At 38.5% G+C, this 26,874-nt stretch overlaps 1 protein-coding gene across 1 annotated transcript in view; it reads left to right on the top strand.

Moving 5' to 3' along the window:
• Positions 1 to 26,874, top strand: part of khdrbs3 (KH domain containing, RNA binding, signal transduction associated 3) — an 84,554-nt gene that overhangs the window by 22,675 nt on the left and 35,005 nt on the right. Inside the window, exon 2 of the mRNA XM_036515940.1 lies at positions 21,466 to 21,584. Coding sequence (XP_036371833.1) covers positions 21,466 to 21,584 — 119 coding nt within the window. The remainder of the gene's footprint in view (positions 1 to 21,465; positions 21,585 to 26,874) is intronic.

A 26,874-nucleotide genomic window follows, 5' to 3' on the forward strand; every position in this document is an offset into this window, starting at 1 on the left:
AAGACCTAGTAGCTGATTTCAGTCTTTATTTCAAAATATCCTTCGTATTCAGAAAATATAAAACGAGGGGGCAGGAAATTGTAATTGATATCCTCTGACCTTTGAGCACCAATCAGCCCACAGATCTGTTATAGAGAGGATGGACATGTCTGATGGCATTCTGCAATTTATTGATTACCTCATGAACTATGGGCTGCAACATCAGTAATGTATTATGTAATTTCTCTGATATTACTAGCGCTGTATCGTGTTAAGGAAAAAACATGATAGATATGCATGATATAAAGTCAGGCATGTATTTAATGCTTGTCTAAAAGTTCATGAGCACGACATATCAGCTAGCATGTCAGCAATCTTCATCAGAAATTAGAGTGGCAGATAAGAGCAGAGCTATTTTTTTGAAGTGCATATCACAGGTGGTGATTGTTAAAAATTAGCCTTCAATGGAATTAGATTCAGTCTAGCTCTTCTAGTGTGCAGGTGTACCTCACCATTAGAGTGATTTTGAACATACCTCTCAAAAGGTGAAGAGACAAGCAGATATGGACATGCCCTTCAGCAGGATTTTGTCACATACCATAACTGTCATATACTGTCTATTTGAATTTGCAATGCATGTGTTACAAAGCATACCTTTCACACCATAGAAGATTACATTAATGAATGCACATGAAGTACTCTGGTTTAAGATGTGTGTGAGTGTGTGTGCGTGTGTGTCTGGGGGGTTTTGAACTTACAGCCATAACTGAAATACTGTATATACATCTCTCTGTGTGTATTTCAGACCATCCTCTTTGACATTGATGGGGCTGCTGTAAATGTGACATTTCCTCATGGGTCAGTGTCACATTTCCCACTGCCCTTCAACTTAGGACGTAATAAATAAATAAATACAAATTGACAAACCTCTGCGTGTCATTTCCACAAAGACATCTTTGCGCTCTCTCTCCCTGGGTAGTTCCAGAATTATGGAGAAGTTAACATCAGACAGAATTCAGATGAATCCACTAATGAACATGTTCATCTCATCTGATGTTTGTGTAATAGCAAACAGATACATACTTTGAAGTTGATCTTGAAGCTACCAACTATGGTGAGTGCTTCTGGGGCATAGTAATGGCTTGAAAGTTGCTTCTTCTGTATATCAATGCTTTGTCTTTTGAGAGCAGATTGCAGTGAATGCTTGATGATTTTTATATTTGATTTATGATGTGAAAGAATACTTGTTGCTTGTTGCATACTCAATGATTTTCCAAGCACTATTTTGAAAATGAACTTGATGTCTGAAATATGTGAATTGGAAGACAAACTGTAGACAATGAGCAACCTACAGTGCTTTAACTACTTTATGGAATAAAATTCAGAAATTTACATTCTTTTCTTTCATCTGCTGAAATGTCTGCGCCTCTATGTCAGCTTTCTGTTTCTGTCTTTTTTAAGGATTTTTAAAGTTGTTGTTTCCTTATTAATTCAATTAACTGTACTGTGGTACAGTGCATTTAATGAGCACAAATTCTAGTTAAAGGATGCACATCATTTAGCACCTATTCATAGTAATGCCACTGAAGACACTGGTAATAGTCTCAACTTTTTAATTTTTAAAACTCTTTTGGCAATGGCTACATGATTCCACACACAGCTTGATTAAATTAGAGAATTCCTGGATCTGTGCAGTGGCCATGTACCAACAGAACAAGGGGAGCTACTGTGAGTAGACTTCACTAAAACACTCCCTCTGAACACAGATAAACCGTGCCTCTAACAGTCTGTCACATTATTATCCCTCAGAGTATTTCCTTATAGTTTTTATCTTGGTTCTTTTCCTTGTGATTTTTTTGTAGGTCGATTAAAGTAACATGATACAAAATCTGTTTTACACCTTGCAAAATGACACTTCAATTTCGTTCATGTCAATCAGCACAGTTGCAGTAACCACTTACTCTGCCAGTCAGATCAGTGCCCGTTCCCAATGGAGTGTACAGCGGATGTATGCTTATGCGTGACCTCACACAAAGACAAACACATAAACCCACACAAACAAATGCATAGAGAAAACCTGTTTTAATAATAAATTAAATGCAGTTAGGCCAGTGCAGGGCTTCACTGCAACTTGACCCAAAGCATCTGAAAGTCATTCTCGTTATGGGGGTAAACTCGGTGAGTGCATTAATTTCTCATAAGCATTTATGGTAATCCCAAAAAAGGGCAAGTGCTCATGCTCCTGTATCAAAAAAAAAGTCTGGGACTTTTTTTTTTCATATATACATATAAAAAATGAAGGCCATGAAGTTAGAGTGAGTGTCATTGCTGAGCTGGCAGCCTGCTGTGTCATGATGCAGCCCATTAACTGGACACGGTCCTTTTGTCCCCAGGTTCTACACAGTATTAAATGAATCCAGGCATACTTTCATTGCTCAAAGCCTTGCTCTTGCTGTAAAGGTAACACAAAGGTGGCATGGCGTTTAGGTGCATTTGAAAGGACTTGTGGTTTGAACATTTCAGTTTTCCATACAGAATGAATGCAAGGCATTGACTGTTTGCCGTTTTATGGAAATTCACCTTTTTATGTTTTTTTTTTTTTTTTTTTTTTACTTTACACCTGGAAACGCCAAAGTAGTAACTGGAAGAAAGCTCTAACTTCCAAGGACAACATTCAAAAATGATAATAAAAAAAAAATGATTGCCTGAAGGTTCAGACCGTTACTGTCAAACTGTGAAAATCTGTTCGTATTGTGAACAGTGTAGAGAAAGTAACCTTTCAAGTATAATGCTCCTTTAATTAATGAAAAAGCCACAGGTCAAGAAGAGGCTGTCTCCATGTGTTCCAATTTGTGGGAGCCATGTGGTAAAAATGGATGAGTAAAGTTCAAATATGACCATTATACTACTTGGAATGGCACTGTCATCCTAAACGTTGTAGGGGGTATATTTAATTTAATTGCAAATTGAAAGTTCAAGCATAGCATGCACTTTCAAAGTTCCAGGTGAAATATAATTAATCAGGCTGCAACTTGTCACAAAAGTTAGATTGACCTGAATTAGACAATGATATTTTCTGTAGAAAATTTGCTGTGTCTCTTCCCTTTGTGGTTTATTGTGGCAAAGTCGGTGCGATAGGTCCTTGGCCGCATTGTATGATAATAAACAATGATTGTGCTGAAAGAGGTTAATATTTATACATTTTGCACTATATGATGGCAAAATCAGTGTTATACTGCTTTGCCTTTCTGACTTGATTGTGAAGAGAGGGATACAATTGAGAGAATTACAGTAACATGTTCTGTTCTAAATGTTTCTCCCAAATAATAGGATACAGTGCTGAAAGCATGTCCAGGATATTAATTTTCTGTCTGAGGTAACTTGAAGCAGAGTGTCTCGTATCAACAAGGAGACTTTTTTCCTCTTCTAATTTTCTCAGCTTGATAAGGTGTCATTCTTTCTCAGGAGGATAATTAAGAGAAAATCAGTCTCCGCACAGCTTAAATGGACTGTAATGAGAGATCTCCAAAAATGAATAGAAATAATCTCCTTTTAAAGACCATTTTTATGGATAATCATTAAAAAAAAAAGTTTTCTCCATTCCACTGACTATGTAATCATTGACCTCAAATGACCACAGATTGGTGGCCGCACAGCTCAGCCCCTCCCCGGTTTCACAATTAACAACGCACAATCAACAGAGACAGCATATTCTTTTGTCCCCCCCACCTCCCAGCCTTCCCCCTTGTTGATCTTGTCTCTATTACGGCTCCCCCTGGTACTTTTCCTCTGTCTCCTCTTTCATAAAATCCAAGGATGATATGTTTTCTGGGGAACCAGTAAGTGCCTTGGCAGTGTTCGCCGTGTGACTCAGCACACACAGAATTACCAGACTGACACTATCGCCCCTTCTGCAGGGCTTAAAGTTAATCTAAGTACTCATGACTGATTTAATCACTCCGGGGGAAGAATGCAGGAATGTACTGTTTAGTGCTTTTTACCCTGCTGAGCATGGGCAGCTCATTAGCAGTGATGATTCTGGAGGTAATTTAATATCGCCAGACAGATTAGTTTGGCAAATTGTCATCTTTTTTTTTGATTTTGCAATTTTAGTTTTAAGCAAAATTTCACTTTAAGAGAAATTGCTTTGGCACTGCAGAAAGTGTCACATCATGCAAAGCCAGTCAAAGGGCTGCGCAAGCTAAGCATAGCATATCTTTTAACTTAATGAATCAAAATTATATTGAGTTTTTTGTTTGTTTGCTCATACACAGCATTTTAAGCATGAGAAGAGTGAGACTTGTTTAAATTTGGTACTCGATGATAAGCGCAAAACACAATACACAATAAATTGAGTAGTGAGTTGTCATTGCGAGGTAGCTTGTCAAGTTTGGCTCTCATTCGCTCTTTGGAATCTTTCCCCGATGTCATAATTTATTTCACAGTGAGGCAAACCATAACATCAAGAAGCTGCCAGGAGTTTCTCTATGAAACCATGGGGGGCCGACATGTTGGCTTAATTTTATCTACTTCCTGTCTGCAATATCTGGTTTGTGTGAGCCAGTCCCGCTTTGATAAAAATGTTAAAAATCTTCCACTTTGTTAAGGTGACAATGCAATGTCATAATCACTTTGAGAGTGACAAGATAAATAAATAATCAGTTTTTTTTTGAAGAAGAAGAACAGCTTTGAGGGGTTCAGGAGCAACTCATCCAGTCTGAAACTGTCACAAAATTTTGAGTAAAGACTGAGCCTTCAGGATTAAAAAAATGTTCTTTGTCATGTCATCATGTCATGGAGCACTCCCATTGATACTCAATCCTTGAAAAATTATCCATAATAAATTAAACCGATAGTTAACCTAACATGAAATGAACAGAATATGAACTATCGACAGGTTGATTTAGCTAGAACTGGAAACCATACACAGAATTCAAGCAAAGCATGGTGGAAAAGGTCAAAGGTCCTGAAACTTGAATGTGCATGCATATGTGGTAAGCCAGAATGAAACAAGCTAATGGGCTGTACACAGCGAAACCGAGACAGCTGCTGCCCAGTCATTATCGTCCACTCTGAATAGACAATACGATGGATTGCCTTTTCGGCATTATTTCTGGCCCTGACGTGATTGGTATTGGTAGATGGGCCATTTTCGTGAAAACTACACTAGATTTGATTAGAAACGATCTTGAACGGGATCCTCTGCTGCAGTTCCCGTGGTGGAAATTCAGACATGCAGGTTAAGTGGTCTGTCTCTGAGGCTCCTCTCCTTAAGACAGCGCACCCTGAGACGCTGTGAAAGGGAAGTTGGGTGGTGTCGGCTTACACTGGGGGCTGTAATCCATCAGTACCTCCCAGCTCCACCACGTGAGGGTCTGGCTGTGTCTCCCTTTGTATCATCTCAGGGCCACCGTCATATTTTGTGGATCATGTACTTTGCATTTCAGCCAGTTGGTATTCATATGTGGTGAGCACTTAATTTATCCGGTGATTTATCCAATGATCATCAGGACCTCCCCCTCATGCAAAGAAAGAAATGACAATATCCACTGGTTAGGATGGAGATGATCCTTTTATTTTTATCAACAGTAGTGCTCCAGGGAAACCATTTTTCTGTATTATGTCATACATAATAAGATGCATATTTGTCTCCACACCACCGGCCTGATGCTACTCGCAGATCGCTCTGCCACTAATGATGGTAGATGGTCCCATTACCATGGACTAAGTGCTAAATGAGTTTTACCAGCATGTTTTAAATAACACTCGACATGCTGTGCAAGTGTACAGTTGCAGTAGCTGGCCTTGTAGTCCAGGGGTATTTGTCTACTGTGGTTACTTGTAATAGCAAAGATTTGTTGCGATATCTGTCCCCCTTGCTTAGATACTGTAGTCAAAACATAAGAGGTCTACTGCATCAACATCCATCTGTCGAGGAAGTCTAAAATGAACCAGGATCAAATTACGTTGGTATTACTGCATGCACATGCTTAAATAAATGTTTGTGTAAGGCAGCCTGGCGGGGTAATGGGATACACTGTATATTCACTGTTGTGGGGGATCTATTTGAATTTGAGAGCGCGCTCAGGCGGAAATTGGACAGTTCAGAGGGTTCGTCTTTGTAGACGGCCCACAACTCTTTCTCAGTGAAGCCACTCTATGCTCCTTGCAAGCGCTAGTTCAAAGACCGCACTGTTTTTTTTTTCCTCCTCTTCTCAGAGTTTTCCACCAACCGCTACCAGTCAGACCTAATGATCCTGCAAAGCAGAAATGGGATTAGGCTCCGCTTCCTGCATGTCGACTGTACAATCTTATTAGTTTCCTAGACGTGAAATAACTTCCGTGCTCGCCGCTATACTTAGAACTCATTGTCCCCCCTGCCCACCCCTCCCATGCTCGAAAGTGAAAGTGACACTGAGAGCAGATGTGAGCTTCTGCTTTGAATGGAAGCACATGGAAATTGGAGCACCTTTGTATCGGGTTCTTGTCCATTCAGCGATATCACTTACTGTAACTTCCACCTCGGGGCAGTATCTGGTGTCGGTGGGCGCTGAGCGACGTGGCAATGTTTGAGCGCGTTGCAAAACGCAACACAAATACAGCCCTCGTCTTCGCATGGGCTGAGGAATGTCAGAGCCAATGAAGAACTTCATGCAACTGGATTGTTTAAACGTTAAATCCATAATTAGATTTTTCATATCATGGTCCTGTTTCTTTGTGCTTTTTTATCTCTAATTTTTCCCCTCGTAGTGAAACTTTGTCAATTACTGTTGTGTATAAATGTTTTAGAAGCTGCATTAACAAATTAATGAATAAACAGCAAAGTCAGCTTGATGTAGCTTTAGGGCAATGGAAACATTTTTCATTCAAAGAAGCAATTAAATAAAAATGCAGTCACTCATTTATGTATTCATATGCATGTCACACAGTTGAAAAGCAGCCAATCAATATGAAAAAGCAGCAGGCCCGATAGTATTGGTTCTGGTCTAATCAGAGTGAGAATAACCAGGCTTGAAATTAGCGTACTGTAAATATGCTGAAAGAGATGCAATTTTGTGGCTCAATGAAATGGTTGCCTTTCTGTTAGGGTTGTGATGGTGTGTAATGCTTTTTTTTAGTGTTTTGATGTAATGTTTTTTTTTTTTTTTACCATTTCAGGGTTTATTTATTATATGTGTAAAATTAATGTGAGAGGACTGAAATTAAGATGTCAGCAATTTCAAGTATATGAGGGAAATGAATATTCAGATCATAAATTATGCAGCTCAACTGATTTAAAGTTTTTAGTCCTGGAATTTGTACAACTTTTTTGAACTGCAGTATGTTTTACACAATGAAGTCAAGAAATGGATTCCTTGAATTTGTAATATACATGTCAGTATATTCTAAAGTTTGTGGAGAAACAATTTTGTAGAAATAGGGGAACAAAAAAACTAAAATATTTTGTTTCTCCATCTGACAGCACACTGATTAGTGCTTAGATCCATTTAATTGTTTAACTCAATGTGTTTAGTACTTGGTGTTTAAATCATACAGTTCATTTGGTCAGTCCTTTTGAAGGGACAAAGTTCCTTTAAAAAGAGACATATGAAGTCATGAATCCCCTTGTCAAGTGTACATATGAAGACATATTAAAATCTAAGAAAAATATCCCTGTATTAATATTTGATCATTATGGAATCAGTTTAATCTCCTCCTTTAATTAAACTTTTGACACCACATTAATGGCCAATCTGTAAAATGTATTAAAAATATCCCATAACCCTTTAATCATCACCATGGAATAATTTAACAGTTTTGCCCATATTTTTGTGGCTTATGAATCAAATTATTTTCTCAGTATTAAGCAGCTCTGGAATTTGTGTAATTGTCCCTTTTAAGAACACATGCAGATATTTGCCAAAACAAATTATGAAGTAAATTCACATTTCTTATTACTCATCACTATGTTTTGAAAAAAAAAAAAAAGTTGGATGTAAGACCAAATGTAGAGCAAAGCAAATGCCAAAAAATTATTGCTCATGTACATTAATAGAAAAGAGCAAAAAAAGATATGCCATGCTGTATGAAATGGTTAGATTAATCGTCTTCTTCAAATCTGATCCTTCACGGCACTCCACAGGGAGCCGTAGTCACTGGGCAACGGAGACACTGATGTCGGATCCAAAAGTAAATTGAGGACCAACATGAAAGAGACACAGTGTTTGTTCTGTGCCCTACCATGTCTGCACTGTCCCAGTTAAATGATTCCTTGTCACGGCCACTTAGCATCTATGCATCTTTCATTCACCTATTATTCCAGCATTCATTTGCTGGAGACAAGTGCTACGGTATGTTTCAGTTACGTCGGAGCGGCTGCAGCTCTTCGGCTGACTTTTTCTTTTTCAGCTTCGTTAACTTCGCTTTCATAAAATGCGAAACTCGTCGCGGTCTATTCCCCAAGCGAGGAGACCGGAATCCTTTTAGCGTGCTGGCTACATTTCAAAATGTCTGACCTGTGCTTAATCAAGACATCTTGTTTTAGCTCTTAGGTCTTGTTTCACATATTTTTTTCCCCCTCAGTATAGACAGTACCTAATTCCCTCATGCTTTCCACAGACGTTCATTTGTATGCTTGATTAAAACATTTCTGGAAAAAAGCAGTAGTGTACTACATTCATATGTTTGAGAGCTTTCGGTGAAATATTGGCTACACGTGCAGCCTTTATGCTCTTTAGAAGTACAGTAACAATCTGCAGCAGTGGTGGCTTTTACCTCTATTAGACTGCTTTGATTTGAAGCTAGCTTATGGCTCCTAATAAGGAACCCATAAGCAGGCTAGCCAGGATACAGATATCAGTAAATGTTGATAAACAACCTTATCAAAAGTTGAAATATGTAGAGTAGGTGTACCAGCACTCTCTGGTGTGCTGGTACACCAGAGAGTGCTCACCAGCACTCCAGGCCTATTTCAGCTGCAAAAATGTGTGATAATATTAGTGTCATTTTAATATGACTTCATGTCATTTACAATTGCAATTTGCTGTAGTATTTAAAGTGTACTTCTCTTTTGTTCTTTTCTGATGTTATGAATTTGTGATACATTTTGTCAGAGACAGACAGTCACAGATAGTCTTCAACAATTTGCTCACTTTCTGACCAAAATGTGGTATAGAAAATTTCCAGTTTAGCTACCTTTTTCATAAAAAAGTCATTTTTCATAATGGTGATTGTGATATAGTGTGTAAGTATATAGTGTATGTGTATATTGTATATATAGAGTGTGTGTGTGTGAGTGAGTGAGTGTGTCAACTTCAGATTGCTTGCAGCAGGGTTTCTGTCCAAGACCCTGACAGTAAAATTGCTGCTGTCAGTGATGTCATTCCTCTTCATCAAAGTGATTAAGTACCAAGAGCAAGCTGCTTAGCTAATTACTACTTTATGTCAGCCCCATTCTCATAAGTGGCCCCCAGCCCTGCCTTCACTTCTTTCAGCTGAGTTCAGTTAAAATCAGCAACTCATAGTTCACCTTGCAGTCCGTATCAGTCACCTCCCTGTCTGTAACTTTACAGCAGCTGCCAGACATGCATTTCTTAGGCCCCTGGTCCACAACCACACCACTAGCACTGTGTTGCATAAATTGCTAATGCAAATCTAGCTGGCAGGTTCACTATGTTGAACGAGTGACCCATTACATTTAGCTTGTCACTCACAGTACAGGTTATCCTGTACAGGTTATCCCCATATGAAGTGTACATTATTTTATAAAGCCAGGCCTTCATTAATCTGAAACAGGTTAACCACTCAGTCCAAGGGTACAACAGCAGCTGTCCGCCTGAGAATCAAACCCACAGCCCTCAAAGATGCAAGCCCTGTGCGTTGGATACTTGAGCGTTGTCGGTGCTCGGCGAGCCCCGGGCTCGACACTGGCCGTATCTGTGAATCTACATTAGTGCGGCATCACGGGAGAACATGAAATGGTTCATTTCAATTAGGCTATTGATTTCTATAGTCTTACTTTGTTTGATATTTAATGCCACGAAAACCACTCTGCGTAATCCAATAGATTCGGTCCTGGAAGAGAAGATGACAACCAAAGCCTGCAGCTTTCAAAGGACAAGCGCTGTAGAATTTCAGTCTATTAGGCGCACTGAATTATTTATTGTCTATGGAAAAAAAGCTTTATATGCAGAGACAAATGAATAAATATTAACAATGAGAAAGTGCTATAATCTCTGACTTTGCATTTTAAAGCGAAGAGAGTAGATTGTGTATTCAGTTCTTGTTAAAGCTTAAATGATTTCACCAGTTTACAAAGTAATGAAATACTGAGCTTGTAAATGTTACTGTAAAATAAATCTGATTACCAGTGAGTAAATATTGTGACGTTGCATTATACAGAAAAGTACAACATTAAAGCTGTCAGATCACTCGAAAACTTGAATATCAACAAACTGCACCCAAAACCGTGCTGAAAGTTTCGGATTCAAACAATATATTTCTGAAATCTATTTTTAGAGATCGCTGTTGTGCAAAGTATTTCTGAGCTAATTAGCATAGTATATCTAACTAATTATGTTGCCTTTTTTCCCCTTCTATTTTTGTTTGATCATTACAATATGACAGAGGGTGAGGTTGATGCTCCTTGTCATATTTTTTCATGAAAGAGTTTGCGAGTAAAAGCAAGAAAAAAAAACAAACAAAAAAACAACAGGAATGAATTTTTAAGTTGATTACCCTGCACAATCTAATAAAGCACATCAGTGTAACCTTGGTATGGTAACATTCCTTATTGTACTAGAGGATGAAGGTTGCAGGAGTAATTGAGTGCACATGGTCCCTAACCCACCTGGACTGCATGCTTGTTCTTCATCCCTGACAGGAATGCGAAGGTGTCCGGTGGCTCACGCAAGGTGCCACCTCATGGTTGTCGCTCTAGCTTGACGAGTATGCTTTGAAGTCAAATCCAATACTTACATCCCTGTGAATCATAAATGATGCAGTGCTGGATCGTGCAGGGGCTCTTCTTGACAGGTGAAATCTGATTGGTTAACTCTGGACCTTTTCTTCAGTGTGACTAATAGGGGGGGCATGATTGGTTAACTTAACTGTGTTGGACCATTTCTTCATTGTTACTGATAGAGAGCAGAGAGTTTGATTGGTTAAATCAGTGTGTTGGACCATAACCCCTCATTGTGACCCAGTCATAATGGACTGCCCTTTCAAAATCTAAGTCCGAGGAAAGCTTTCAGTTATACACATCCCTTTCTGACTAACATCACATGAGCAATTATAGAAAAAAATAGTAATAATGAGGAGAGTGAGTCAATATAAATCAATATGATCTAGTGCGTTTTGATGATGTAACCTGAGATTAAGTCTGGGTAATGATGTACATTAAGCAGTGCCATTTTCCTCTGTGAAGCTCTTGTGCAGAGACTAATGACAAATTTATGGCAAACGTCATTACACAAAGATATACAGCCATTTTGAACAGACGTTTGTCTCCATAAGACTGTCTAAACAGCAGACAGACAGAGACAGGACAGACAGACGTCACACTCAGGCTATCAAAGGCAAATGTTTATCAGTATGTACTGTGCGTATTGCCTTCAGACTCTGCGGGTGACCAGTCACACACAAATATCAGCTCATTGGGATTGAATTTGACCAGAAAGGCTTCTTGATGAGACACATCCACATATATCTCGCAACACCCATCATAGGCTGCAAGCTTAAAAGAGCATTTTTAATCACATTCCCTGAAATTGCAAAGGAAATGCAAAGCATATGGAGACTGGTGGAGAAGAAGAGGAGGCCTTTTCACACGCACATCCTTCCAACGTCCCTCAGCCAGCCAGCTCACAAACTTTGCCTGAAATATTTCTCCCCCACACATGCATGCCAGCTATCCTGTGAAAACAGTTCTTATTTTTTTGGAATTTCTCAAGTTCTCCCAGTGCTGCTTCTCCATGGCTAATCTATTGTTTTGTAGCAAAACTGAATATTTTATTGCTGACTATTCTGAATTATGTATGGGGAATCCCATTAACCTATATAACTGGTTTGAGGCAAAGGCCTGAAATAATTCTATCTGCCAAGTGTCAAGGCCACTTAGGCTTATTAAAAGCAATGAAAACGTACTGACACATTTAACACTGCAAAAGCTGTATTAAATTAATGCTGGGGTGGTATCTCTCTTGATATTAAACTTAATTTTTAAAAAGATCCTGTCTGGAATTTAAATGTGTGTCAAATGACTTCGTAAACAAAAATGTTATCTAACGTCTGCTGCATTTGCCATAAGCAGTCAATTATTAAAAAAAAAAAAAACAGAAATTCTAGTCCTATTGCATGCTGTGTAGATGCATACTAATTTGCATACAAGGCAGTCCACTGATAGCCTTTATTTTATGACTCTAAGGAAGAAATCATAATGTACCACAGAGGGGCAGTGGTTAATTAGATAATTCCCAGCATTTGTTTTGAATAAGGTCTGAAGCAAGGTGCTCTCTACAGCTCAGTCAAAGGAAAACTTATTAAGTGTTCAAAAATGTCATTGGATTTCTAAACATTCATATGATTTTCTGGAGCTATTTTTGTGGATATTATCTAAGCATTGGATGTTACGACAAATACTCATACTTCTTCATTTGTATTAATTGTCTCATCATTTTGGTCTGTACTTTCAAAGCAGCTGTACTTAATAAGATTGCTCTGAATATTCAAATATTCTCACTCTGTAATTTGCTTCAGTGTTGTATGTATGTAATACTTCTAGCTTTAATTGTAATAAAGAAAATAATACTTTTTATATGTAATGAAATGTCGTTAATATATCATACTGTTTGTTCTAGGTATCGTATTAACTAGATGTAGAAATATGAACAAATCATTGACCTGGTTTAATGTCTGACCTAATTTATGACCTTTCTTGTGTAAAGCTCATCTGCAGTATATAACATAATATTGCATAAAAGGACATGTCATGCTCATGGTATAGTTGGAATAATGTTGTAAATTTTAGTTTTAAGTTGTCAGAGGGACTAGGCGAGCTTGAAATGAGAATGAATCTGACAGAGAGACACATATCAGAATCTGGCTAAATGCAATCCACTGTTTCTAGCAATTAAAATGATGTCAGTGCTAGAAGGCAGATTCTGAATGTCTGCTGGAAGGATACGGTTTTGTCAAGTTAAAGCATCGCAAAGGGGAAATTTCCATGATGGAAATAAGAATGGACTTTGTCTACCAGTCTGTTATTATTTTATTTCTTTATGAAAAACAGGCGTTGTGCCCTTGGGATCTGACTTAGATTAAACTACTGTAAATCCAGCCTGTGAAACATGAAAAAAATAGTTGAATTTTAGATTTGGATACCATATCTTAAGATAAATGTAGCTGAAGAGATTGTTTCAGTCATAACTATATGCACAGGGATAGAGCTGTCAGCCTACTTCAAATAACAGTATTCTTTTTTTGCTTTTATGCTTTTATGTCATGGTTTCTTAGTGCATCAAAAATGTATTGCTTATAAATTTAATGTTGCCTCTGAAATGTACTCCAGTTAAGTGGTATTAAATATTGTAAACTGTTTTTCAGCGTGGTCTAGACTCAACATAAATGAGACTATATGCAGATTTTCATATGACAACTAACTGTAAATCACACAAAATATTGGTGTTAATACCTTAAATTGAAACAATTTCAACTGCTGTATAAGTAGAGAATGACCCATGTAGCTACAGTATAGTCAGGTCTGGGCATTGATCAAGCATATGGCCACCTACTGGCTGTGCTGCTTTGCAAAAGTGCACTAGTTGGATATGCTCTGCTTCAGGAAAAGTCATTGGCTATATATATATCCTCTGGAACTTGTCTTACAAGAAGCAGCCCCTGCAATTTACATTTTTTATTTGCTTAATTTTTTTAAACACCCTTATCTTGGTTGATTTGTATTGTTTACATATTTTCTGTTTATGCAGCTGGGTATATTTACTGAAGTAACTGAGAGTTGCTAGCCCAACAGCAGTACCCCTGCTGAGATTTGAACCTTTGACCCTCTTGACCTGTCCAGTACTTCAACCACAATGTCACAACTAATAATTGTATTTTTTTACTTGAAAATTACTACCAGCATTTGCCATTATACCCCAGCGTGTCTGTGGTTTGATGAGTACGAAAAGTTTATTTCCCTGTAACACACAACACAATAGGGGTGTGTTTTTTGTACCTTTTCTGTGCTTTAAGGGGGGCAACAGTATTATCAATGCAGGCACAGATGCCCGATCTCTTTGTTCTCTTTGATGAGAAACAAATCCATCATAAGCTGATTCAAATCTTCTCCTTCCTTTGTTTTACTTACGAAGTGCAGAAGCTCAGTGCCTCAAGATTTTACAGTTATTATGAGGGAGATATAATCCCTGAAAAATTCCAAGGAAAATATAAACTCCTGGTTCTTTGCAACCTTCTTTGGCTATTCACACAGTCTCTCTTTTTTTTCATAACTGAATAGAAGAGCTGTCAAAAATTAAATGCACTGCTTCAAAAAAAAAAAAAAAAGAAAAAAAAAGACTTGAGTCTCTTAATGTCTTAATGTGCACTTGTGGCAAAAAAAGCTAAGACAGTGGACAGGCTGAAGAGAAGCCAGGGTTAGTTGGAGGTACTGTATCTCCTTGGCCGGATGTTGATACGATATAGGCCTGCCTTAGGGGCTCAGCATCTTAATCCTGGGAATTATCTGCGGCTGTAATCATGCATTGGCTCATTACTCCTCGGCTGAGAGCTTGGCTGGCACGCGGAGAGCCGCAGCGTTGAGTGTAATCTCAAGATTAGGGCCAGGCGAATTCTTGCTTCCCATCTGCCCTTGACAACAGTAGTGAGGAGCCGGAGGTAAGGCCGAGCATCTCCAGACCACAACTCTGTGTCTGAGTGCGAACACGTTTCTGTTGAGGTCAGTGTCTGGTGCACCATCGATTTACGCTAAACGTGGCTTGGTGGAAGCGCACTTAAAACTCATAAGGCTGCATAATGAGAGGGCAACGTCCGAAAGAGGCTGAGCTCTGCTTTCTGGATTATACATGAGCATTAGCAGCGATTCTTTACAGACCGGCAGAAGATATAAAAGTAAATCAGGATGAAAGGAAGTGATCTCTTAAAGTGACAGTGGATCAGTTCTGTGATCCCCAGCACTGTAACACAGTCATATCATAGGAGAATGCAAACAGTTGGCCCACCATGCCACCCTACTCTAACTCACTCTGAGTAGCATGGGAACACCTGCTCACCAATCAGAGTGAAAATACCGTAACTTTCAGTGTGAAAAGATATGTCAATCAAAACCAAAAATTACTGTAACATTAAATGAAAAAAATATATCACATTTTTTAAAAGTGGGACTACTGGAAAACTAATAATAATTTACCATTCTGTTAATAGGACCAAAATCTTTTTCACAGATGAAACACCTCTTCATAAATACAAATATACAATTAATTTTTATGTGTTGTCCTTCCAATTTGACTTGCAAATAATCAGAGGCATCAACATCTTTGCCTGCACAGGAGCATTAAAACAATCCTCCATTACGCCCGGAACCAAGAGCAGCTTGTCACACTACAAGTCCCATAGTGCACCACAGCAAAGTGAATGCCAAATGGGGGATAGACACATCTCTGCTGATGTCATATGGGTGACTCGCAGTCTCCTCACAAGCTGTTACAGGGTGCCACAGCGATGACAAAGACCACGTTGTTGCTGACAAAACCCACCCTACCCTGGCTTAATGAAGCCAGTTTTGTTACACTGCTGGCTATGTTGCCAACACGCCTGGCTACACTGAGTTTCTTAAATAGCATTGACTTAAGCAGACTCGTAGAACTGTCAAATCTACATTCATTGTAGCATGACTTGTGTAAATGTATTCATAATTGTGGCATTTATCCTTTCTGTGTGTATCCTCAAAGAATGACTTCACCACTAATCATTCAACATTTAGTTAATCATCCCCTTTAATATGTTGTGATATTTCCAGTAGTTTTTGTTGAGTTTTGATTTGCCAGAGCACTCACAGACTCAACAGTGTAACAGTTCCTGTCCACCTCTCTCATTCTAATGCAAAACTCCACTCCACTACTGCACAGTAGTGACATTCTGAATACCCGAGCCACACATTATGTGTTGAACACAGGAAAAACCACATTGAACACTCTCATAATGCTTTGTGCTGTGGGACCTACGGTGTCAACACATAGCTGTAGTAGAACTAGAGCGCATTGAGAGTTCAGGAGCTTTCCATCAAAGTCTGTCGACATTCAAAGACATAAAAGACTAAAGCAAGATATTAGATCGAGCAATGGCCTAACCTGAGCTAAACCAAAGGACAGGCAGGTTACCATGCTAATCTGTGATATGACTGACAAATTGCGTGAATGTTCTGTAAAATATTCAGCTGCTCACAAGTGATCCACTGTCCTCGGCTGTCTTTAGTCTAACAGGCCTGTCATAAAAAGGAGATCAGTTTTGCTTTGTGTGCATTTACATTCTGGATCATTATTTTTCTACCTATTATGTAGCAGCATTTTTTTAGAACTATCTGATTGTGAAATGGTTTCTTGAAAAGGCTGATGAGCATTGCTTATTCTGTGTGTTGCATTTCTCTTCCAGTCATTTTCTATAGCTTCTAAGTAACTGCTTAAATGAATAATGGGGTTTCATTGATACTTGTGGAATTTCATGAATGCTGTGATGCTTCCATGATGTGTACATTTTTCAGTGCTTTTCCTTTCCCCTGTGATAGCTGTCATTGTATGTATAATTGTTTTTTTTAAACCAATATGGCTATTGCACAAAAGCACCCTATTTCATCTCAAAGGAAAGAAAACAAACATATTGCTTAAATGGCAAAGCATTTGTCAACTGATTCATCATACGTGACCAGTACCCTCAAGAAATTTGTCTCAGCTTGTTTGTGGAGAAATTCATTACTCTTAACCACAACCCAGCAATGTCCACCTGTCAAGGTATGTGCTTATTGCTCGATGGAATTCAAGGGCCAGGGCGATATTTCATAGGAGTCACATTCTTTTATATCCTGTCAAACACACAAACTTTCACAGAGCCAAACGTCGGTACCATCCCATTATGCTGTGCAGACCCTCTCAAAAGGGCATTATAAAGGTGCCATAAATGTTTGAAATTGTGCTTTCCTTCAAAGCCTAAAACATCTCAAATTGCACACTGGGTATAAAGGCTTCTTTCACATCACCCTCTCACAGCACTACCCAAAAACAAGATAGTAAAGCATAAAAACCAAAAATTCTGTAAAGCTCAGCCATTTTTTGTCCAAAGCTTTCAGATACTTACAAAGTTGTAAACATCTCAGTTTGATGGAAAACCTTGTTTTGTCAATGTCTTATAAAAATTAACCAAGGGTAACCCGTTGAAACACTATGAAAAGGAGTTCAAGCAGTAGTTCATTTCCCAAAAACTAATCTGTCACTTTAAAGAGGTTTAATGAAGCATTAATGCACTGCCTCATGTTGTAGATGTGTACTGTGTAGAAAAAAAGCTCACTTCAGAGCTTAAGTGAAAAAAATGATGCAAAATTAGAAGAGATAAATGAAGCATTTTCCTCCAGCTCAACTCTAACACATGCCTGACATAGAGGCTATGTATAATCCTTCAAATCTCACAAGCTTATGCATTTTAAATGGTGGGACTTAAATCACAAGGCTGTTCTTAAGTGATTCCATATCTAATATAAAAGTATACAGCCAGCGTGACCCCCACTGAGTGTTACCCTTGCCAAGGCACATGCATTTTTCAGCCATAAATACAATTTTAATGTGTTTTTGCTGTGGGATGAAAATGTATCACCAAGGCAAAAGAAAATGCCTCACAATAGTTATTTTTCCCTCAAAACCTGCAACGGGTCACTCAATATCTGCCATGCTTAGGAATTAGCCATAGTTTACCATGTTGTGAAAGAGCCTAGCTGCCTGAACAATTATTATTACTATCATTCAATATAGGTGTGAAACCTGCTGCATTCATCTCCTCTTTGGGACCTTTCCTGGCCTAGAGCTTTTCAGATAGCTTTGTTAAATGCAGCAGATTAAAATAAAATGCTTGAAGTCTGCATGAAGAATGGCCATATATTTCCAGAGGATTTGCCTTTACATAGATAAAAGTTGAACCAATTATAAGATATCAATGTCAGTTAATCTGTGTACTGAATACATTTTTTCATATGACATATGTAGATTGCCAACTAGCTAAAATAAAGACACCGGGAAAAAGTATCCCTCTGCTATAAAAATGCATATTAAATTTCCCGGGGGAATCTCAATCTAACTGACCCAAAGAAAGCAGTTTCTCCTTCTTTTAACAGGATGTAATGTAGTTTTTAGTACGTCCTGCACTGTGTTGAGCCTGGCCTTGAACACTCTAAAGTGCCCCACTTACACTGTGAACAATGGTAGGAGAATTCCTATGTTAATAACCATGTGTCCACAATAACAACAAAAAGTGACAGTGAGAATTGACAGCACATTGACCCTCTTGTTTTGCAGAACTGAACTTGAAATACGTTTTGTAATGCTACTGATTTACCATAACATAAAAAACCCCAATCAACTTCTCACAAGTCCCTTTTGTTAGGGCTACATAAATTACCCACAGGATTCAGCTCAACATTTCCCATATCTTTGGCTCAGAGTGAAGTGTTACTTCTGTTTTCAAACACAGTTTGGCAAATTGAGCGATCACCAATATTAGTGACAAAGTTGTGTTTGTGTTGAAAAAAAAATAACATTTGTATCTATTTGTCAGCAAATTTCATGACAAATATTATTTGAATATTGTTTGAGTTGCTCTTCTCTGTACATTTTCGAGAGCTTCTTTAAAAACAAAATGCAATGCTTTTATGCTTTGCCTTTAAAAATATTCAAAAAACCCAAATGTACCAGAAAAGGACAATCTGGATCTAAATGATCTCTTCAGTAGTTCATTTGTGATCGTCACTGCTTATTACTTAACTGTCCATGATTTTATTTCATCAATGCTGTTTACAAATACAATTCCCCGTAGATTTAGTCCTTACAAGTTTCTACAGAGCTGGCAGTGCCAGTTCAGATTAATTTTTCTTTACTTTGAAGTTGTTTATAATTCCCTCTTGCTATATTAAGGGTTCCTTTGAAATGTGATGAAAAATAGATATTGCTTAATTCAGCCAATGTGGCATGATACAGCTTTAGCTGGCTGAAGCTGCTGACATCAAAAATATATTACATCTGATAGGTCCTTCTGTGGATGCTCTGTGAGCATTATGTGGCTGAACAGTCATGTGTGTGTGGGCCCTTTGGCTTCACAGGACTCGCCGGATGTACCTGCTGTTATCTTTGACTCCTGTGGGACGTAGGCCTCCGGCTTGAGGAAGCTCCACTTCTTCGGCTGTCTTCCTCCTGATTTATGGAGGACCCACTGCATAAAGAGCTGAGCACACTGAGGCTCGCTCAGCAAGACATCGTGCCTGAAAAAAATTGCCTTTGATTCAACTTGGTATTATTATAATGCATACCTATACAGTCATATACTCAGCATTAGATTCCTGACTTCTGCAGAAGGAGCCAATCAGACTTCAGGCAACCTCTAAGTTTCCTATTAACTGAACATAAACAAGTCATACTAAGAAGCATATTATACTAGTTAATATATACCTTGCTACTTGCTGAGAAAGTTAATTTAGTAACTTATTTAGCACACCTTCTAAGGGTACCATCAGGGATAAATGGTAATTTTTATGAGTGTTTTTGTGCTGCCTCTTATCTCACTAGGAAAGCACATCAGCATTTTAAATGCAAAAAAATGAAGAAAGCAGATAAATAAGGTCTCCAGACAGTACAATCATGTCGCTCATTCTCTGCATTTGTAAAAGCGGAAATAAATGATTTTTGTTGATTGCGTCCTTTCACGGAAACCATAGCGATGCACTTGTCCGATATTTTGCTTCACTTCAAAGGGCAGGTTGTTGTTCACTATTCCTCAAAAAAAGACAAAGAAAAGGTAAATCATTTTGCAGATGTGTTTTTTTTACTTGGTATTTTACATAGTGCCATATGCTGCTACTAGCTTTTCATCTTACAGTGAACCATTTGGTGATGCATTGGGGCAAATGCTGCAGGCTATCCAGGCAGTAGCAGAGAATCTAAATAGTAATTATTTTTGGCATTTTCGCGTGGTCCTGCAAGTATATTAATCTTGGCTTTTCTCAGAATGTGTGGAATTTACTTCCCTTGGGGACATGCCCAGGCTTTACAGATATACCAGCTTAAGTGTACATCTGTTATCCTTGTTAAGAGAGAGTCCAAAGGCAAGGTTTTTCAGGAGAGCCTTAAACAAGCCACCATTCCTAAATGCTGTTTGGTTTAGTTTAACCAGTATGCAGAGAGCCCACTATGGTCTGGTCTGTACTGGAAATCTTCTCTCAATTGGTAAGCGAAATGCATTCTAAATACTAGCAGTGAATTAGCTCTTATTCATGACAGTTTCTAGTCATGACAGTCTTGATAAATTAGTATGTCTTTTTTTCCTTATATGAAGTGCTATTGTTTTGTCCTGAATGGAAGATGATTAGCATTACAAATCTAAAGGATCAGCGTCACAAGGATTGCATTATTTAACTGTATCTACCGAAATAATGCATACAGCTGAACTGGGAGTGTGAACTGCCTAAGGTATGCGCAGTGCACAGTGTGAATGTGGGTTTACCACCATGCCAAATTAGCATGTGTTTGTGTTGTGTTACTGGGCTAGGGATATGGTTAAAAGTTCATGGTGTATTGTTGCCTCAGAAGACAACCAAGTTAAGGACAAGTTCTAAAGAATACATTTTGGAATGAGGCTAGTTCTCTTCCGAGGAGCTTATTTTCAAGCTGAGTTGAACTTATTGTAGTCATTACTGATTTATTTGAAAGTTTGTCCTCATGACTGTGCATTCATTGGCAGCTATTTTCAGAAAATGATTCATGGCCCAGCCATATAAGTTTTGTTAGCCCAAGCCATCTGGAGATCCATGGGGCATAGAGAGTCTTTTAAAGTGTCATACTTCATTAAAACTAAACAAAAGAGTTGCAATGAGAGGGATCAGTAGGTTAGGCTATATCAGCAGCCAAACAGTTATAACTGGCATGACACATTAAAGCATCTAGAAAATTAAACTGAAGCCCACTATCAAAATGCTCGATGTGGTATACGCAGCCAGAAAAACACTGAATGAGCAAATCGAAAGGATTTGATATGATTATATCCATATCTAATTTAATTACAGCGTGACCAAACGAGGTAATTACACAGTTAACTGAGCAGACAAAAAGGTACAAGCGCTTGCAAAAAGCTGTCAGACTTACAGGGTATTCACGAAAGTTTATCAAATGTTTGTGGCGGTACAAGCATCTTTTGGTGTTGACGACAGAGTGGTTGACTTTCTCCTTGATGTCTCTCTTTTAGAAATCGAGAAAATTCAGAAAGATGAAGGCAAAGAAGATGAGAAGTTCATCGACGTCGTCATCAACAAGAACATGAAACTGGGACAAAAAGTGTTAATACCTGTCAAGCAGTTTCCTAAAGTAAGTACCACAGAAGAAATGCTTCGGATAGGAACTGGGGCGATGGCATCAGAGATTTTTGCATGTATCACTATGAGAGAGCACTGCTTAATGGCTGACAACACCTAAATATATTTTGTCAGCTCCAACATTGGCTTTTCCTTCTGTGATTTTCACTCCTGCACAGATTGCACCTAATTTCATGGCATTCTGCCCCTACATTATTTAATTAATCCCCCCTCCCCCCATAAGTTTGTAGGTCACAATGACCTTGATGGAGGACATGCACATTATCATTGTCACATGGGCATTCAAGTGTGTCCATACATTTACAGTTTATGGGGATCCATAAAAATTCTTAAATGTAAATAGATATTAATTAAACTGTGTAAATAATTAAACCTTCCCCCCAGCTTAAATTGCAACAATGAAAGATTTAAATGAAATGAAAGATTTCATCAACTTCTTTTTACTTCTCTGATGGCAGGCATTTTGTTTTCTCAGCTGGGAAAGCAAACAGTGAAGTCTGCAGGTGTTAAATGCGAGGTCTGTGCTGAAATACAAACATACCTTGAGCAGACGTATTTACATACAGCATATCCCACGAGTTTCCAGCCATTTGTACAGACACATTCTAGCCAGGAAGAGCACCTGTCAAGAATATCAACAAGGTCTTTGATACCTCCACTGCTTACTGCAGTACCAGCAAACTGTTTTCCGCCACCAAAAGGCTAGGTTAGGAGGAACGCCAGTGTTAGGTGGAAAAAAAAAACCCATGTTTGACTTAATAACGTTCTTCCCGTGTGACATGAGCGTTTGAGACAGCCTCTGTTTCAGCCCTGCCAAGAGAAAGCTCTCCAGCCACTGGCGGTTTGTAGGCTGTATGCTCCGAACGTGGTCGAGACGTCCCTCCGGGAGGGTGGCCAGGAAGCGAACACAAAGTGGATCTGCTCAGATGGGGACATCTTGCACTCCTCACCCCCAGCTTGAAAAAAACATCAATTATCCCAGCCAATCTGGGTTTCAGGCCAGCCAGGAAAATCATAGATTGCTGCGGCAATTTTCGCTGATGGTTGAGGCGTGCAAAGGCGATTCTACATATGCATTTACAAAAACATTGGCTATAAAATTTTTTTTATAGACGTGTTTATAGGATTGACAATTCAGCCAGGTGGTACTTTCCTCTCCGGAGTTTTTTAGTTTAAAAAAAAAAAAAAAACAGCACCAACAAAACTATCCTGGTAGAGTATTGGGTTTGGGGAGTTTTTGGCATATTTTTTAAAGCCGTTTCGTAAATGGAGACAATTCACTGGAGACGCATAGACCATTTGATTACCCTTTGAAATACTGGCCTTGTCAGAGCAGTATTAATATGCAAATACATGTATAGAAATGTTTTTGATGTCATTATCATTATTTTATATTAATGTATTTATTATGATTTTAACTATATATTTTAAAAATATTTTGTTTAACTAGGCTTGTATAACTAGGCTTGGCAGGATTCAGCTTAAATTAGTGTTAGAAAATTTACATTTCATATTGTATAAATTTGTCATTTGTTCACATGACATCATACAAATGGAGCTGTTGATTGACAGTAATTTCAAAAACAGACCCTTAAGAACAAAGCAAGATTTATTAAAATCTATGTCCTTTTTCCATTTTATCTTACTACCTTTCACTTCCACACAGAGTGCCCATATTATTTTGTCTACATAACAACACTTTTAGCCAACAAAAATAGCAGGTTACTTGCACATACCCAGGACTTACTCTGTATAAGTCTGTAGCAACACTTGCAAAAATAAGTCTGCTGTCAAAATTACTGATATCAAAATGAAGTCATGTTATGCTAAAAAATTTGGGGCACATTACATCAGACAAACTGAACAAGTACTATTGTAGGCAAGCCTACCAAAATTATCCTCAAATATTCAGAAGTGAAAAAGAACAGAGAGAACTACATTAAAAGGAACAGAGATGACTCTTTAGTACCATCGGAGTTTTGGAGCCTGGTCTACGACAGTGCACTGTTGCTTTCTGCCGGGGGTGTTTACAGCCAACAGCCTGAACCAGTGAAACAAACTCGCTGTCAGCTGTGGTCTGGGAGCCCGAGAGTCACCACGCCTCACCGAGGCGGAGTCATCATCCTCCGTCTCTGAGATTGTTTTTCGCGCCGTCAGTTCCGTTTGCAGCAGAGGTGCCAGGTGACAACCCACGCATCAGCAGCTGTGAGGCAGGGGTGCTTTCATTGGGCGGGGGGTGGGCATGGGGGTAGGTGTGGGGGTTACAAAGGGTCCAATGCACTTTCTTACCAGTTGCATCAATGCTCATCCACTCACCAATAACATGAAGGGCTCAATCCCTTGTGAACGGGGCTGATTGGTTCATTTTTTTGTTTTTTGTTTTTGTCTGGACTTTTACCAATCATGACAGGTAACATCAGCTCACCCTCTGTGCTGGCTGGTGAGGTGATGTGGTACTTATGTCAACCAGTTCTTTTGGTCATTCATAAACAGTCAATTAAAACAATTGAATCGATATCCAAAATCTGTGCAGTATACATTACAGTTTTATGCATGTATTTTTTTAATGTACACTGGTAAGTTTCTTCTGATTCACAGTGTTCATGTGAACCTGTGTGTGTGTACACACAAAGTCAAATACAAATGTCGATGGAACGTTTGTTTCTTTAATTTTGGCTCTGAATCACATATTTCGATACACCTGTCTCACTTTTTGGGAAAAAAAGTGTTATATGTGCCTTATTTTGAAATGGCCAACCTTAAAAAAAAAAAAGTTATTGAGGAAAGTTTGAAAATTAGAGCAGATCCTGACAGCAGTGTTCTCTTCGAGGGTGCTGGTGGATCCTGTCGGTGTAGTTTGACTCCCCCAAGGGGACTGCATTGGCCTTGACATTCTAAAATAGATACTGCGGTTTCAGAAGGGGAGTTATCATGCATTTGTGCACGCGTCCCAAAACTGGCTTTCAGGGGGTCCAGACTGTCAGAGGTTATTGAGAGCATGGCATTAGCATACATTGTGAAAAGCATTCTGGGAAGGACTTTATTCCTTTGCATGGCAGGCCTTGAAAGCATATAATATTCACATGTTTGCACTGTATATTAATTTGTGGATTTTCAACATGAGGCCACAAAATAGGGCAAATCAAGGATATTTATAAGTTCTCTAACCAGTTGCAAGCCTTGTTGCATAATGTTTTTTAGGAAGTATAAGGGAGATTTTTAAAATGTTGCAGTTATGTGATTTGTTAAAAAAAGAATGACCCACTTTTCAGTGTAAATCCAATGCCCTTTGTTACAAATAAGTAACACTATTAACATAATTAAGAGACTAGTATCTCATCTGCTACGAAGAACCTCTAATTACAACATGGAGCAAACAAAGAAAGGAAATCAAAGCAAGGAACAATAACATCAGTAATGATGATTGAATTTAAAGTGAGCTGTCTACTTCTGTTTAATCACAACCAGTGTTGCTCATATATTGGATATATTCATTCAGGAGTTCATTCAGGACTGTTGTAAATGGAATATGCTTAGATGTTTTCTCTCTTTTTACATTTTATTCGTATTGGTTCAAGCAGAGTATTTTTGCACATTAGAGATGTTATCATTCAGATCAAAAAATGTTCAGACATTATTTTCCCCTGAATGCGAGAGGCGCATTGTACTACAAAATAAATTGTTCAGTGAAAAGCAAAGTAATGACATCAGGAGGCATCTGTACATCTCAGAGCTCTGCTGCTAAACAGATTTACTGCCCCCATTGACAGGTTTGATAAGAGGAACTACTAATGTACTGTTTAGAGCTTCAACACACAAACCAAAGGAAAGACAAATTCAATTTGTCAGATGTGACAGGGTGCAATGGCTGGGCTGATCCTTTGGCTCACAGAGCAACTTGTACGGGTTCCCTCCTCGGTGAAAGACGCTTGCTCTGGGCACTTGGCAACAATGCAGTGCACATTTTCAGATGATTCAATTTAGTTTGAGTCACTTCTCAAATACGGGGCTCTTTTATTAACAGAAATCAGTCAAGGTTATGCTAAAACATACTGTGAACTGTCATTCAGATCCATTCTAGGATATAAAAGAAAAACTTAAATTGTAATGTCAGTTCTTCAGAATGGTGCCAATTTACCAAATATCCAGAAAATAAAGAGAAATATCCCAACAAGCTCTCTTTCACAAACAGAATTAGTATGAAACAGTAATGAGTTCCTCATTGCAGGTAATTGCAATGCCATTCTCTATTAATAGTGTAATAATAGGAATAGGAATACCATCATAAATCAGCAAAAGAAAAATTACACCTAGGTGGAAACGTTCTGCATTTTCTATTACTAGATAGGGTGGAACAGTCATCCCTCATCCTTCTCTTTTAACAGACTGGGAGGATGATGGAAGGGATGAGGAAGAACTCCCAGTATGACATACAGAAACATCTGCTGATAATTATTCCCTCCTCACACGTATGGTTGAGGAAGATTCAGTGAAAAATCTACAAACCTTTGGTGGTATGCTGTAATGAGGCTTCCTATTAAAATAACACCTGAGGAACTGATGAACCTCAAATCATTCTTTTGATGCTGGACTAGGAGAAGGAGTCTGTTTAAATACAAGGAGGATGCAACATAATTGTCCATTCCATGTGAATTAGCCATTCACAGGCTATATACAGTATTTCCTTTTAAAGAATATCTAAATCCAAGGGGTAGCTGAGTAAAACTGCAAAATTAATAAAATCTTGTAATCAAATTGAAGTCATCTAGGAGAGTTTACTAAAGTATCAAAAAACTTGCAAGTCAGTGATTCTCTGGAGATCCTGAAAGGACTGAATATTGCAAGCCAGCTGGCTACAGTCTTACCTAACATGTAATTGTGATCCTAGCCATAAGTATGTGGCAGGTGTTAGTGTAGGGCAAAGTCAGTGTTTATGCCTAGGATGTTGTGGATTCTCTCTTCAAATAACCTGGTGGTGTTCCCTTCTATGGACCTTTGCTTCCACCATACTTTGCCTACAATAATCAGATAACATCATTATATTTTTCAGCTTAGCTGCAGCTCATGTAACAGTTGCAAAGTCTCATTTTTTGAATGTGGGAGACAAAGTTCCTCTCTTCCTTTTTTGTTTCTTGTGAAATTGAAAAAGGTTGACAGACGGCAGTTTGGAGTCCACTCCATACCACACTCAGTATCACCAGAAGAACACTCCAGATGCAGCGTTGACTGTTTCTTGGCAGATATTTCTTAATAATTTAAAACCCCATGCAACGAGGTCATCC

Source organism: Megalops cyprinoides, chromosome 21 (assembly GCF_013368585.1).
Source record: "Megalops cyprinoides isolate fMegCyp1 chromosome 21, fMegCyp1.pri, whole genome shotgun sequence".
Classification (NCBI taxonomy): Eukaryota; Metazoa; Chordata; class Actinopteri; order Elopiformes; family Megalopidae; genus Megalops; species Megalops cyprinoides.